This window comes from Labrus mixtus, chromosome 15 (assembly GCF_963584025.1).
Source record: "Labrus mixtus chromosome 15, fLabMix1.1, whole genome shotgun sequence".
In the NCBI taxonomy this organism is placed as follows: Eukaryota; Metazoa; Chordata; class Actinopteri; order Labriformes; family Labridae; genus Labrus; species Labrus mixtus.
Genome location: NC_083626.1, coordinates 20,186,728 through 20,203,287, shown reverse-complemented (window position 1 = coordinate 20,203,287; position 16,560 = coordinate 20,186,728). Strand labels below are relative to the sequence as shown.

Here is a 16,560-nt window from a genome sequence, read left to right as displayed (position 1 = left end):
TCTTACTCTTCATTCCACTGGGCAAATATGTCTCAGTTGTCTTAACTTCCTGTCTTTTGTTATTGTCCTCAAAGTGTTTTATCGCCATTAGCCATCCCACCATCTCAGTCTAATCCTTCTCCTTCATTCATTGTCACCTCGGGACAGGTACATGTAGTCCTCATAGAACAGCTGTGTTACGGTAATGTTTTCCCTCTTCAACCTTGTACACTGGTTTTTGTACCAAGGTATTAATGGGTAGAGAGAATAAAAAAGGAAAAACATTGGTTTTGTCAGCGTCAAAACCCCATCAGGAGGTCCTCCAGTTTCCCAGTGCTGCAGCTGGGTTTGAACAGGACTCATGCGCCTGATCTGCTCTTGCTGAGCAATTGTCTGCTTGGCTCTCTCTTTCCAACTGACTAACCATTATTTCCACACGCTGGGCGATTTAAAGCTTCACTGATAAGATGATGGGCCTCAGGTGTGTCCAAGTCCAAAGCAGGATTTATTCTTCTGTATCAGGGTGTTGTCTAGTCTCTGGAGGTTCTGTCAGATGTGACTTGCATCTCCAAAAAGATACAAATAGAGTACCGGGGTATTATATGAAGAAAGGCTGTTTTTAGTAATGCAAGAGAAATGCTGATTTGTGATCAAGCTGACTCATTGTTGAGTTGTAAACCTAATTGCTCTGGGAAGTTTTTTTTTAGCATTATTCCCATCCCAGTATTCATGAAAAGGATCTTACTGATGTAACTTAAGTTTTAATCTGAAATGAGATCATTTAAGGCTGTGTTGAAGGAATACATATCTGGAACCTTCCATCAACATCTTTGACAATTGAGTAAATCTTGATCTAACTACTCTCTGCTTGGTAAATCCATTGAGTAAATAAGGTTAGTGAGCGAAATAAAATACAGTCAAATTGATGTGACACCTGCAATGTTTCCCATTTTAAAAGATAACAATAAGCTTTGGCTAACATTAAGGCTTTTTTATTTGTAAGCTGATGTTTGATTTTTTAGAAAAGAGAGATGTGAAATGTGTGGAATGATCACAGATTTGTAAAAACAATTACATGTACTATTGTAGCTATCATTAAGGAAAGCACCTTTCAGCATCGGCTGGATGATGATAATTTATTATTATAATGACGAGGTGGTAACAAACCTGCGATCGTGTTAAATTCTACAACTCCCGCATCAGAAGCTATGGCAGGACTACTGGAAAACCTTAACTGAGGCGTTTTAGCTGTGAAACATCTGCAGTGTTGTTTTGGAAAAGGCATCTTCCTTTCCTCCTCCTGATCCTCCTTCAGCCCGGGAGCTGTCCCAGGTGCTGAAATGGACAGCCACTGTCACTCTTTTGCTGGCTCTGAGGCTGTTGTGTGACCAAGTTGTTGAACAGACAATCCACAAGTGGTGTGTTGAACCTCTAGCTTAAAGTATTAACTGAACTCTGTGGTTGTCACGTACTGAAAGACAACACATTGTTGAAATGTCTCCATGGATCTATTCAACACAACTTGACAGTGACGACTTTATCAAGTTGGCATGATTCTACATAAACCCAAGTTATTTTTGACTCGGTGAATAATTTAGATGATAAATACAAAAAAAAAAAAAAAAAAACATCTTCACCCATAACTACGTATCGTCAGGTTAACTATCCTGTTGTGGTGAGTTACATGTGAATTGCCTCCCAGTGCTTTTAAATTACATGCCGAATATGACTCAGTTAACACCCACATGTAAGTGTGTGGAAGGGGGAACACAAAGTTTTCTGAGATTGGCCTTGTGAGCTGCATTCTCCAACATCAAAGAGGAACAAATAGAAGACATTATGAAAATGAATGAATAAATACTTTGTTTGCTTTAACCCTTATGTGTTTGTGTTTGTGAGTGTGTGTGTTTGTCTTTCGTCACCTCTTTTTCCCGCACAAGGTGCAAACATTGTTTCATTTTAATCACCTACATTCACATTTCTGCTCACACCTCTCTGCTCCCGCAGTCCCACACATTTTCACCTCTGTCTTGCGGGAACCACTCTGTACTTCTGTACTCGCTAACAAAGGTGCAAATTGGGAGCGGGGTGCAACAAGCAAATAGCTTTGCCTGTGTGGCTCCTTATCACAATCGATGAAGATGTTGAAAAGATTCTCTGCTAAGAGGGCTTTAGAAATGATTTTTGAAGAGAGAGAAGCTTTGGAAGGTGATTAAGAGGAAGATTTGTCAGAACATGAGGATCACATTTCTGTCAGAGTCTGACAGTGATTTTGAAGAAGAGGATGGGACTGACCATCAGCCACAGGCCAGGCCAGGCCATCCACATCTATATCTGTTCATTGGGGCTCGTACATAGTTGATACTCTTTCATGGGGTTTATTTCATTCAACTTGCTCAGTATGTTAATCCATACTCTTAATTAAAATCGGGGCTGTTAATATCCTGCTGAGTTTAGTTTCCATATGAATAGTTTTTGAGAAGCTGCTGAGTGTTAAAGGTTTCTGCACAATCTAGTGCCACTGATATGCAGTGTTTAGTCTCGTCTTAGAAGTGACATGACATTTTGCAACCATTTTGACCGTAAGAATTCAGTGTGCCCCCATGAATCAGCTGATGAATGCTGCGCAGTTTCTAATAACGTTTCCTTTTAAATAAACACAAGTTCCAATTGCTGTTTCCAGGACTTTTTACATGTATTTACACTGCCAATTATAAAGCTGAACTAAAAGCATTGACCTTTACACCTTTCCAACATAGATTTGAGTAACAATTTGTCGTGTGTTAGCAAAACAAAAAAAGGGAACGATTTATGTTCAGCATTAGCATAATGTAAATTCTAGTATGTTCCCCACACAGGATAAGCAGAACACTGTTCACTCTTCCTGAATGAATAGTTTGGAGATGCACAGTCTAGCCTGAGGCCTATGTAATTCTGCATCTCATGCTCAAACCTAGTCTTCATTATTAAGGTTTTATAGAGAAGCCGGAGGCCCGAAATAAGAACATTCCGTATGAATATTTTGGTGCGTGTATGAAATAGAAAGCAATAAACAATTATTAAAAAATGCAATGAGTCACCAAGACATTTTCTGAAAGCTATTTTGTGGTACATGTGCTCCGACGGAGATGATTGCACTGGATTAATTTTGTTATGATATTTATTGCAATAAGAACTCTGAAAATGTGGATTACAAGATATTGAAATAATGTGCTTGTGCTGGTAAACCTTCAGGTTGTCTACTTCTCTGAGTTTGAGCTGTTTGTCCTCGTCTGTCATCCTCTGACTCAAAGCAGAACAAAGTGTTTGTCTGTGTCGGTTCTCAGTCATCCAGGTCATGGTAAATCGAAGCTTGATCCAAAGGCAACTGGACTCAGTTGAAGATCTTGAACTAAGTCCAGTTGCTTTTTACCAATATAAAATGATGTAAACAGAAGTATTTCTGTTAGAAATAACCTCCAAGAACATGGCACAAAGAGGAAGAACGAGATAGAAATAAGATGTTTAGAAGAGCTTGATTAATTGAAAAAAAAAAAACCCAGCAGGTTTAAAAAAAGAACACTCCCACTCATTTGGTACAATATCAAACTTTAAAGAACACATTTTGTTGTTGGCGCTCTCTTTGTTTTGATATTGATGTTTTTTGTCAGTTCCTGCAGTGTTTGTGTGTGTGTGTGTGTATGTGTGTGTGTGTGTGTGTGTGTGTGTGTGTGTGTATGTGTATATGCTGATATAAAACACATGTCGATACTTGATTTCCTTCAGGATGAAACGCTGTGTTTTAAGAGAGTGTCACCTGCAAAATATTTGTTTTGAAGCAGATTGGACACTCGTCATCTCTGTTTTTCACACAAACAATCCCTTTGATGGCGGATGTGCTGTTAGGTTTATGAAAGCTGTGGACAGGATGAGTGTTTCATCTGTTTAGACGATTCAGGAGTATAGATATGAGGGTATTTTACCTGCTTTTAGTTTAATGGCAACTCTTAACCATTGTGTTTTTGAATACTGTAATCAGACTCGCTCCAGCCTAACTGCTCATCATGTCTGATTCTCTAAGAGATCCAACAACACAAAACATGGGATATAATGATTTAGTATTTTTGAAGTGTAACATAATCAGACATTAGGTTAGTGGCCCTGCCAAAAGAAGACAAGTGGATGTGACTATTACTACTTAGTGTTCCCCTTTGTTTCTTTTGTAGATAATCATCCTCCTCTCGCTCTTCTTTCATTTTGTCTGCCTTACACGTCATACAAAAGATTTATCAACTGTTTTCACTTTAAACAAACCAGCACTCATGCCAGATTCTGCATGTGGTACTTACCAAGACTGTACCTAAGAAAGGGAACAAAGAGGCGATGGAGAAAAATGGCAACGACCAAATAAAGATAGGCCAAGGGTAAGAAAAGGAGAGGGGGGAAATAAAACTGTGGGACGGGAAAACAAAAAAAAAAAGGGAGAAAAATATCCCATGGACAGGGGGAAGAGGACAGAGGGTGCCGCTGCTCCTCATCCACTGTCTGATCTGTGGGTGGCAGTGATGACTGATGGAGAAGCACTCTAACTGAAGGTCATATCCGAAGCCCTGCCATTTTAGACTGCCACTGTCACAGGGGAAAGGATAAATAAAGCTCAGATAGTCGTGCCTATTCACCACACTTTCTCTGTGGGTTTGTCAGTGCAGGAGGACTCAGAGCGAGGAGAGATGAGGCAGAAAATGGAAGACAGGAACGCCAATAGATGATTTAGAGTTGTCTAAGTACGATTTATGTTATCGTCCTTGTTTTTCACCAAAGACATTCATACACTGTCATCCCAAGATTAATATTCGATTTGAATAACAAAGACCTGATCCTCCTTGTTATTCCTTCTCCAAGCGTTTAATACAACACATTTGATGCTTCAAATGACACATTTTTAAAATGCGCTCTTGTTATTTAATGATTTGTCTATCCTCCAGACATCGCCACAATAGGGACAGCCAGTGATGGATAATGAAAGGATAGCTTCGCTTCAAATCCAGCTAAGTAGGATTTTGGTTATCGGTGTGATTATTTTTTACAAGAGAGAACGGACAGCAGTAGCAATTACATAACCATTTGTCATCAAATCCTGTAGAAACCAATTCCTGGAGGGGAATAAACTACGGCAGAAAGAATGTTTCTGAGTTTGTCTTTGCCCAGACTGTCACAAGGCTTAAAGACTGAAGTCTGTCACTGCTCCAACGTCCCTCCAGTCTGGCTTGGACTCAGAGCGATTGGTCTGGCGCTGGATCCAGAGCTGGAGACTGAAGGTTCAGACAGGGTTGTTATCCCCCAGGCAGGGCAGAATTCTCATGGCCAGATGACCTCGCTGCCCAGACTCTAATATCTGATCAAGAACCATCTGCTGAGGCTGCCAGGGCCCACATGCTCCCCATGCCCCTGACCTCTCCAAAGGAGAGCCCAGTGGGAAATCAAGCTATCAACAGGCTATTTGAATGATTCTGATCGTCATTTGGAAAGAAATGTAACACATCAAAATGGTTCTATCGCACAGATAGCCATTTTTGCTGCTGTATTATAGAAAGTTTTTTTGCAGTTTTTTATCCCTAAATTTGTGTGACAACATTTTAGACTCCTTTTGATCGTACCTCTTGACCTGCCTATGTGCATTTAGAATGTGACCACTTTATTTTATTTTTTACTTCTGCTTCTATGACACTCATGCCTTCTGGTTTAAATGCTGTCGTTATGATGGCACACAGTGTTTGATTTTGCCACGACATGATGTTCTTTATGAGTGGCCATGTACGAGAACAACCATGTACGCATTAGAGGAAGTGTGCAAACAAAATGTATCCAACGTGCAGTTGATATGAAGTTTTAATGGCCTGTGCGAACACTTTCTGCTCCTGCTGTGTGTCGTGCAGCAGCGTTGGCCGGGCCCTGATAACAGTTGGTTAATGGGTAATGTGCCACACAAGAGTGATGCTGCACTTTCTGTTTTCATTTTGCTGCTGTAGTGCAGTAATTAATCCAGCTGAACCCTTTGTGCTCACAAAATAAATGCTTTCCATTTTCATTAATAGACAACTCATTAGTACATAATGAGCAAGAAGGCAGCACTCCCTGCGCTCCCTGTGCCGCACGTAGCAGATGAGCATGCGCCACACTCAGCTAATTAAAACCCAGGATTATGTTCTGTCTTTTTGTTTTCTTCTTTAGAGGCAGAGCACAGGCGCACGCTTTTAAAACATGAGTTTAATGAATCATGTTATGAACACAAGTATTTTGCATAACAGAGAAAAAACATTAATATAACTATTTAGGCCATGTGCACTGTATTTGTGAATGGTCTCTCGAGCATTTCCTGCAACAACCGGCTGTTACAAATGGCAAAGTGTGGGTTAAAACAAAGTAGTATGTTTTGTGTTATAACTCAAATGATTTGAATTAGTTCAGCTCAGTTCTAAATTTTACACCCATTCATCTTTTTTAATGTTTAAAAAGAAAGTTGCAGCCAGAGGTTACATCTTCCTGTTCAAACTATAAATGTGTTGTCAGATCTAGAATAAATTTAATGTGGGCATTAGGGCTGCGCAGTAAATCGTGATTTTTATTGTTTATCGGGAAATGAGCCCTTGCAATAAACATGTTGGGAAAGTCTGAATTTATCACAATACATAAAAAACACTTAATGTAGTGAAGCAATGCTCTCTCTCTCAGCATGTGAACACTTAACCTGTTTATAATGGCCATGCTTTCACACCAGTTTGATGGAGTCAGATAAAGATAGAGATAAACTTTATTGATCCCCCATGGGGGAAATTTTTGCGTTACAGCAGCTCAAGAAAACAGGAAGCATGAAGCTAAAGCTAGCTATCAGCTACTCTCAGATGAATTTACTGTTAAAAAAAACCGCTTTTATTTATTTATTTGGAATTAGAAGGGACATGTTGCGATCACAGGTGATCTGTAACACAAGAAGAAAAGCAGACAGACATTGACACTGTGAGTTATAGCTAATATGCACTCGCAATTCAGATTGTTATCGCAGCATTGAATAAGGTTATCACACATTCCAGGCCTACATGTATTCTTGAAGAGAATTTCCCACTATGAATATTCAGGATGTATTATCCTCAGGTTCCATGCAGACATATAACTCATGTACATTGATGTTGGGAAATGATTAGCTCTTAGGTACTTTTGCAGAAAGTCTGAATCCTGTCCTATCGTGTGTGATTTCATGTGATTTATTTAAGTCATCTGCGAGGAGCTGTACCATCACTAAGTCCTGCTAGAATCATTAACATCTAGGTCAATGGTAACAACTTACTGGTGTCACCATCCATCACACAGTAGCTTCTGACACTGTCCACCAGTGAGAGTGATTAACAGATGAACAGCTACATTGTTGGAATTTATCCTAATTACATTATAGAGACGATAAATCAATAGTGGTTAATCATCTGAAGACAGCCACATTTGTTTCCACTGCAGTCTTCACACTTTACTGCACACTCTATTCTACAGCTCACATCTAGCTACATAAATTAGTATATATTCATTCCTGTGCATACACTAAAGCAGCGATTTCTATCATAGAAACAATGCATCCATGCATGTGCTTTTGCTGCAGCTTACAGCGATGATCAGCTTTTCATTTGTCCTGATGAAGCGATGATTAGCAGAACGGATTTCTCACTTCATGATGGGGATAAAATCGAAGCCAATTTCTGGCTGTAATTAAAACTATTCCCAGAGGGGACTGCTGGAAGGCCACAACTTTAACAGGTCAATAGACGACAGGTTTCCAATAGCAGTCTAATTCAATCAGGCTAGGATGAATAGTGTATGTTAAGGATCAGTGGTTGATTCCCTCCTTCATACATAGAACATGCATTTTCCAGTACCAGAAAGCAAGCATGAATCTACTCATCATCTGTAATAGCGTATCTGCAATGTGTGATTCCATTGGCTGCTTGGGTTGACATGAACTTGCTTCAATTTTTTTATTTATTGATGCAAATGGTAAACGGCTCTTGCTTCTTCATAACATCAGAGTTAATGACCCGCAATCAATTGAAGGTCTCTAAAATCCAACTGTTACAGCTTTAGAAATGCATAGCAGAAACTACTTTATAATATGTTTTTCATACAAAAGCTTTTTGAGATCTTACATTTTTAGCACTGCAGTCAACCCCTTAGAAACATGATCTGCACCATTTGCATGTAAAGTTATCCAGCTGTCCTCACATTAGGGGTCAATCTCCAGAACCGAAAAAAAGTATTTGTGACAGCAGTCAAGGTTGAAACTATAAATTAGAAAAGACAAAAGGAAGACGAGTGAAGAGGGCAGAATCCAGGAAATTTGCACCTGAGAGATACTATTTTTGAAGCTGCTCTCATCACCACTGATCATTGTTCTCACTATCATCATTAACTAAAGTCAAATCCATCACACGCTGTTTATAGCTTCAATCTAGTCCTGTGCAGGTGTGCCTATTCTTCATTTAGACATGCAGTACGAGAAGAAAGAAGGAGCTCGTTGGTCACAGAAGAGAAAGCATTCTCAATCAAGTTGAAGCTTGCCTTGCATATAATGTTCTCTATTTTGATTCCCTCATGTGACAGATGGTACAAAATGTGCCACACTGTGCAAAAAAGTGCTGACAACAGACTGACGCTGATAATCATCAGTGGCACAAAGTCTTTGTCAACTTTCTCAACACAGCACTTTTTTTGCGTTTGGCAACTTTTGTCTTATTTGTCATGTAAGAGCAACTTCTACTTTACACAAATAGTTTTTCTCTTTTCTCTACAGTGTGTGTGCAGCTCGAGATAAAGAAAAGGAGACTCTACTGATTTTGAGTGACATTAGATGCTGATGTAAAAAGCTGTAATGGTTCATTGTACTTACTGGTCTGGCGCTTTGGTTGTTGGTAAAATTGCTTGCTACCCACTTAGCACATCCAACCACAGTAACCAAAATGTGGAATATAATGCAGAAGTTGATTTTAAGATTTGGTGTGGTGACAAATCCTCACTGGAATTTTAATGAAACTTTCCCACTTTTTGGTTTTCAACCAATTAACAGTTGAAATAATTATCTGTCTGTTAAGCTTACACCGTTTCTGTCCCAAATTAAACCTTCTTGGTGACGCTGAGTTTTCAGTGACAAACACATTGGGGTTTAAATTTGCCGCTAGTAAATACATGAGGACATCCAGTATCACAGAGTTTCAGAATGATTGCCTGTCTGTTTTTGGGAACCATTAACGCTTCTTTCTTTCATTTATAATCCATCTTAACATTACTTGATGGAATATCTTTTTTTTTTCTGTAGATGTCAGTCAAGCAGAGAACCGCTTTCTGCTTCAGTGGTTCTTACAGAAAATATTGTCTTTGATTTAGTGTCATTTCCCTCCTCTGCTCATTGGTTTTCTATCTTTTGAATCAAAGAAGAGTACATGGGGATAATAGAATTGAATGAGTTATGAATGTTATAAATGTCAACACAAATATTCTTTAACCAAACGCTATTAGAATGACTCAAATCGGACTTGGTCATTGTTTTCTGCATGACTATTAATTTTGTATTGCATCGAAGTCTAATTGTTAGAGGCTACATGTCTGCCTAAAAGAATGATGACTCTTCTTTTTATCAGCCTTTATCTCCTAGCTCTCTTTCTTTCATATTCTTTGAGAGTGAAATGCTTCATTTCTGAATGGAAATTCAAACGATTTCAGAGAATGTTTATTTCCCTGTTACATAATTGCATCTTTAAGGTCTAGCTTTATGTCCTTGGGCATCTTTTGGCCACTCTTAACTTTACTCGGCTTGCATGCATACATTGCAGTGTGAAACCTGTATCGACATATGGCCTACTTTACATATAACTCAAACCCACAGGAGCACTGCTGTGGGAGCATTGGCACATCAGAACGCCACTCACATATTCACTGCAAATTAGTCTCCAAATCCATATAAGCCACTGATAGCTGGGAAGACATGCACTAATCAATGATGGGGGGGGGGGGTTCTTTTCCCCCCTAAATAGCAGAGTTATTTATGCGTGCTAAAACTAATCAGCAGGGTGTATCTGCTCTGAACCCAGTAAGTTCTAAACAGGGAAGTAGTGCAGTCTTATGATAATCACTTTAAAACTGTTGTAATAAGAGAACATGTGATCACGTTTTCTTAAAAATTACCCCTTGCCCAATATATCATTCCAGTGTGCACAGAGAGAAAGAGACACACGGTGTAGCACCCTGCTGTGTACTGCAGGTAACTGTGCGTCAGGCTAATTAATTAATCCATAATAAACGTTATGCCTTGTTATATCAAATTAAATCACGGCTATGTTGTGCTGTATTTGATTAAGCCTCCCAACATCTACTGCACAAAATGACATGTGCTGTTTACCACACTGTCTTGATCTCAATGGTTAATTTTTAAATAACTTGTAAAAATGTTTTAACAGCAGCACTTTGTTGAGCTCCTTATGGGCCGCACAAATCCAGCTTTAAGTGCGTGTAAATCTTAAGAGGTGCTGGAATGAATGAAGCGCGTGTCTGATGCCCACCAGTTACCTGCCACGGCTGCTGTCTTAGCTGTTCAAACTTGTAAGACTCGTGGTTTAGGCTTTCATTATAATCCCTGCAAGCTTCAAATACATGGACAGATCCAATGGGTTCTGAAACACTCTTACATAACAGTTTTTTTTGCTTCAATTCACAGCTGTATAGTCTGGCACAGACCCTGCCGGGGAACATTTGTGTAACTTTTGAACTGATGTTGTTTGGTGTAATATGTGAATGTTCTGCAGAAAGACGATGACAGTTTTGTCAAAAGAAGAGACTGAAACATATCGGCAATCCATTCTCAAGAGCCCTGCATTTTGTTTGAAATGAGTTAGTTTAAAGCACTCCACCTGCAGGAATTGGACAGGTTTTCTTATAATAGGTAGACATTGGAAATAAATTCCAGGGTATTTTAGTTAGCGCATGCAAAATAGGCCTGAAAGTCTTTGGGAAATATTCAGCCTAAATGTTTTGGCATACTAAAGCCTTTCTTTTACATAATAAAAGACTTAAAGAGCGGGCAATGGGCCAGTAATAGTGACACGTCTGGTAATATTTTATCATCTATGTGGACATTCTGCAGGTCTTAACAGTTGTGAGAGTTTGTAAGCCTTTGGGGTGAGAAGGAAATGGACCAAGGATTTTCTTTTAGTGATAAGGCTGACTGCGCTGGGCTGTGGGAGTGCTTCACTAACTAATTATTTGAAGCCTCCTCTCAGATTAGGGTCGACGTTCAGAGCTTATGGACAGTCGCGTAACAGACAATCAGACCATGTAATAACCAGAAGGCCAATATTTGCTCAAATCCACTGTAACACCTCACAAAACAAAAGTGTGTAAAGCCCTAATGCTCAGTCCAATCCCACGCCACACTGCCTTGATAAACACTGATGCCACCCCCACAATGGGCACCATCTTTATTCTGGCAATTAGGAAGAGCTTTGGATTATCGCTTCTTCAGTCCAGCACTCCACAAATCCACCTGGATTCAATTATTCCCCTCCCATGTCTGTGGCCATTTGGGCTTTTCGGGCACATGGCCAGGAGAGAAATTGTTCTGTAGGATTTCAGTTGCTGAAAGTACAAAGTTAAAAAAAAAAAGAAGTTGTGAAAAAAATGTCTCCCCGCAAGTTTGACAAGTCCATTAAATAAAAGATGAAACAGTGGGATCTTACAAACACTTGTCATGTCAATGTTTTATGAGAACAATTAGCTAAATTGACTGCATTTTCTCTTTCACAAACATTCCTTCTTCACTCTGGTAATGTTTTGAGTGTACATTTTGCAGCTTAAACCAACCCATGTTTTCATCCACACCTCGCGGCCCAGGAGTGTCTCTAGTGGGCTCTGACTAAGAACCTAAGATGCTTACTGAAAGGATTTGATTTGCTTTATCTAGCTGCACCTCAAAGACATTACTTTTACTTATTAGAAAGCTCACTCAGGGGAAATTGCATAAGAGAGCAAGGGTTTCCAGGGGTCTGGAGACTCTCATCTTTCCACTTCTTCTCCTCCCTTCAATACCTTTGCCGAGATGCTTTTTTTTTTTCTCTCCACCTGGGCTTTTCTTGTGGAGTGGAGGAAAAGAAGTGGCTTTGTGTTTGTGTGTATTCCCAGCTCCCCCGCTGTTTGTGTCGCTATGTGTGTTTGCATATTCAGGCACAAGTAAGTGTGCATGAGTAGGGTGAAGTGGATATTCTTTGCAGGTCTGAGATGAGAGACCCCCTCTGGCTGTGTAACCCCCCCTGCCCCCTATCCTCTTAGGTGGCTTGTTACCCCTCACAGCAAATCACTTCAGCTGCTGTCATCTCCTGCATTTTATGTTTCTACTATACAGCCTGCTGTCAGCTCCTAACGCATTCCTCTGTGTGTCTCCCCTCTTCTATTTACAGATACCATCGTGTCATCACAAAAAGGTAAGACAGCACTCCATCAGTCACCTGTGGATCCCCATGCATTTTCAGATGGTTGGCATGTGGGTGTGTTGCTCCCTGCCTCGGTGTGTGTTCTCAGATTTTCCCTAATGAGATGAAAAAACATTCCGCCATGGTGTTGATGTTGATTTGAAACTGAATCATCCAGTGTTTCTGTTACAGAACAATCTGTTTGATTACAAAGTCAATCACTCACACCCACTGACACCCAGAATAAATTATGCATCTCTCCTGCTACGATAGACATCCTACAGCCTGTGTTCATGCATTTCTTCTGTAAGTCTCATGTTAGGTCTAATCACAGTTCTGTTTCCACTCCTCCACACTTCCATGAGCTTGTTAATGGGAGGTTGGGGGAGGTGATGTTTTGCACAGCCGATCTTCAGGAAGACACTGCAGATATTAACGGTGGGATGTTTGCAGGGTTGTAACCGTAGCCTGTTTTGATTTGATGATAGGGCCCACACATTCAAACTGTCCAAACACCTCCATGGGTTGTGTTTTGAATGGCAGTCTACAGGTGTGTGCACATACTGTACTGTAGCAGTCCCAGCGTTCTAGACTTCATAGTGGAGGTAAAGTAGTGGCAGAGGGTGTGTCACCCTCTTGTGATTGCAAAGCAGGAGCAGACAATCACTCAGCAGAACTCCCTGCTGGTTTTGTTGAAAATGTATTTGGTTTCCAGCTGTGCTCATAAGAACGTATCTGTTGTTTTGCACCAGCTCTTACAGAACAGAGCAGAAATGAATGAAGGTGAAAATATTTCCATTGTCACCTAGATCTGATAGAATGTGCACAACATGCATATTTGAAAAAGTTAAACAGCAGGAGATTGTCTTTGGGAACACGGCGACATTTGTCAACTTACTATGCTTTAGATATGTTGGAGCTGCTAGTAGACACGGTGCAAGAGGCATTGATAGAGCACAACTGGGTGACAGGTTACACTTAGTGTGCTCTCACCCACACACATACACAAAGATTTGTGAGGCCTATGTATGCGCCGACTATGCGGTGTATGATGCTGTCAGCGAGGGCCCATAAAGGTAAGTGATGTTGCTGCCTGGGCCTCCCTCTCTGATGAATGTTGGAGGAGAGCAGAGGCTGGCGTGGTGTACATCATCCATCCACAGCCACACACACGCACGCACTTTTGAGTGAGAGCGGAGATAAGAAAGGCCACACGTCCCTGACAGTGGATGAATGCTCACTTTTGTTAGCATGTGTGTGTCCATGCCTGTGTTTGACTTTTATGTGTTTGTATAACTTTCGTCTCTGACCCATCCAGTACGCCCAATTCAAATCTGTCCAGCCAGAAAGAGCAACCAAATCTTTCAGTGGCTCTCTCTGTTACATCGTGAGCATGCCATTGAGGAAAAAGCCCTGCCGTTTTCATCCATACACTACAAATTATAGATGGGTTGCACTTTTGAAACTGCTATTCCTTCTGAAGAGCCAAAGGCTTTGAGGCAAACATTTAGTACATACACCATGCGTTTTTGTGCAAATCTCTGAAAAGACCTGCATTCAAGCGTGTGTGTTTATGAGCGTACCTGAATGAAAAATGGATAAAACTGGACATTTGTGCACACTGCCAATGTCAACTCCCCACAGTCTCAATCTGTTATCATCCAGCATGAGTGATGTTGGTCTCACATCTGTTCAAACAGGTACAATGCTGCTGAATATGTGTACGACCGAAGGCCAGCACATAGTAATAAGGTCCACAGTAGTCATGCTGTGCTTGAATAACCTTTACTGTTGTATCTCACCAATAAAATGATTAATACAGGACCTCATTATAACATGACCTTATTCTTTAGTTCTCATCTACTGTGGAACATCCCCTCTATCTGCCCCCCTACCATGACATCCTTTATCCGACGCTTCACAGCCCCCTTACTTTTTTCCTCCCTCTGCTCTGCCAAATGAAGTGTATTTATGGCACCTGTGCTGGAAAAACAGTCTCCACGAGTCGTCCCTCTAATTTCATTTTCAAAATGCCAGCAATAAATTTATCAAATGGGCTGAATCGAATCGGAGTCACACGCAGTGCCATCCGTCATGGGCTGTCCCTCAGGGGCCTGTGGGCGTATTTAAGCCGGCCAAAAACCTCCGCTGGCAGGAGAAAAAGCCTGAGTGTTGAGAGGGGAGTGGGGAGAGGGGGGGGGTCCTCGTAGGAGGGAAACCAGATGAATGTACTTGTGAAATATGCTGAGAACAATGATATGTGCTCAAATGTGTATGTGCAAGCATGAATTAGATTGTGCGTGAGTCTGGATGCAAATGTGCACAGAGGTCAATGCTAATTCTTCAACACAGAGGAGCCTCACGCTGGAATCTCAGTGAAGCACTTTGCCTGTCAATGCCTCAGCGTAATAATTGATTAATGCAAGACAAGTTAATTGATTGTTTGCTCCTTTTGCATTTGTAAATCCCTCGCAGTTCAAACGCCACTTTGAGCTTCAACCCCTCCCCTTTCTCTGAACACTTCAGGTTCACACGCTCTGTGCCCTCCCATTTCTCACTCCCTCTTCCTCACTACCTGACTTTGGCACCTTTGCCTCTCTCTTTAAACACCGTTGTCCGTTCTCTCCTTTTATTTCACCCCTCTTCTCCTCTGCCTATCTATCCTCCTCCTCTCAGCATTTATCACTGTTCAGGTTAAGCCAGGCATGAGTGAGGGTAAAGCAGCTTAGTACTAACAGGCTAATGAAGTCAGGCCCCTTATTCCTCTAACAGGGATCAGTACTCTGTGAAACCTGTCAGCATTTAATGATAAGATGAAACATTCAGACACCCGCTACGAGAAGACAGGCACACTGATATGTGGTAATACCCTGCTGCGGTGTCTTTCATGCATAACATTTATGCATGTGCACGTATACAATACACATACACATGCACACACTCTCATGTACATGCACATATAAACTCCCACTCCTCTGTTTGGCTCTAACATGGTATCAAGAGTATACACACCAAAGTGATTGGGAGAAACGCAGATGACAGAGAAAGTGAGAAACAGCAATCTTCCTATTGATTCCTTTAATGTGCAGGCAGGTGGAGAATAAAAGTAAGCTTCATGAGAGAGATTTACCCCTCGTCTTGATGAGCAGATTGCAAACAACTCCACGTGCTTCATTCAGGATGCATGCTGTGATCCGTGATTTTCACTGCTCCTCAATTCTGCAAAAAAGAAGCATAAAAGAAGATCAATCAGAAGTCTAACATCTGAAAATCTTTTTGAACATTTCAAGCTTCATATCTTACTCAGTCTTCATCCATGGCAGCTTCATGTACGCTTCTTCTTCTGTGTGTGTCTGTGTGTGTGTGTGTGTGTGTGTGTGTGTGTGTGTGTGTGTGTGTGTGTGTGTGTGTGTGCATGTTAGTGTTAGAGTGGGGGTGTTGTTTGTGTGTCTAAAAGCTGAGAAATGGAGTGACAGAGGCAATGGTTGGGTCAACAAGCTGCCTGTTTATCAGACTGAAAGGGTGCCTACTAGGGCTTGGCCAAATTCGGCCCCATTAACCGCACATGCTAATTTACCTGTCAACGTACATCTACACAAGGAAACTTCACTCTTCACAATATCTCTCTCTGTTTCTCTTTCTTCACTCCCCTTCTCTCTGAGTCTCTAAGTCAGTGGATCTCTCCCCTTTTCTACTTTTCTTCAGTCTCCTTCTTCTACAGCTAAATTTGAAACATATTCCCTCCTCAGTAATTTCTCCCTCATGTGAAAGTACCTGTTTAGCTCCATGTCGAGGAATCCTGAGACACAAGATTTGAAATGAATGTATGTGCATGTCTTGTAAATATGCGACCACAGCTCCCACTCTCTAGTGTTTGCTACTTGGAGAAGCTACTTTAGATGGAATTCTACAAGGAAGCACTTCATTCATATCCAAGAACCAAAGTTAAAGCAAAGTTGCCATGTTGACTTTTGGCTTTAAGTTTTTTTGATTTAGATTTTTTATTATCTTACACTATCTGCAAAAACGACTGGATTGCATAAAAGTATATTATCTGATGTTTGATTAAATATGCAAAGGTCCATACTGCACTTTAAGCCAACAG

The 16,560-nt window shown here is 40.8% G+C and overlaps 1 protein-coding gene across 1 annotated transcript in view; it reads left to right on the top strand.

The window, feature by feature from the left end:
* LOC132989619 (cadherin-4-like) overlaps window positions 1-16,560 on the top strand; it is a 214,645-nt gene that overhangs the window by 80,463 nt on the left and 117,622 nt on the right. Inside the window, exon 3 of the mRNA XM_061057332.1 lies at window positions 12,444-12,467. Coding sequence (XP_060913315.1) covers window positions 12,444-12,467 — 24 coding nt within the window. The remainder of the gene's footprint in view (window positions 1-12,443; window positions 12,468-16,560) is intronic.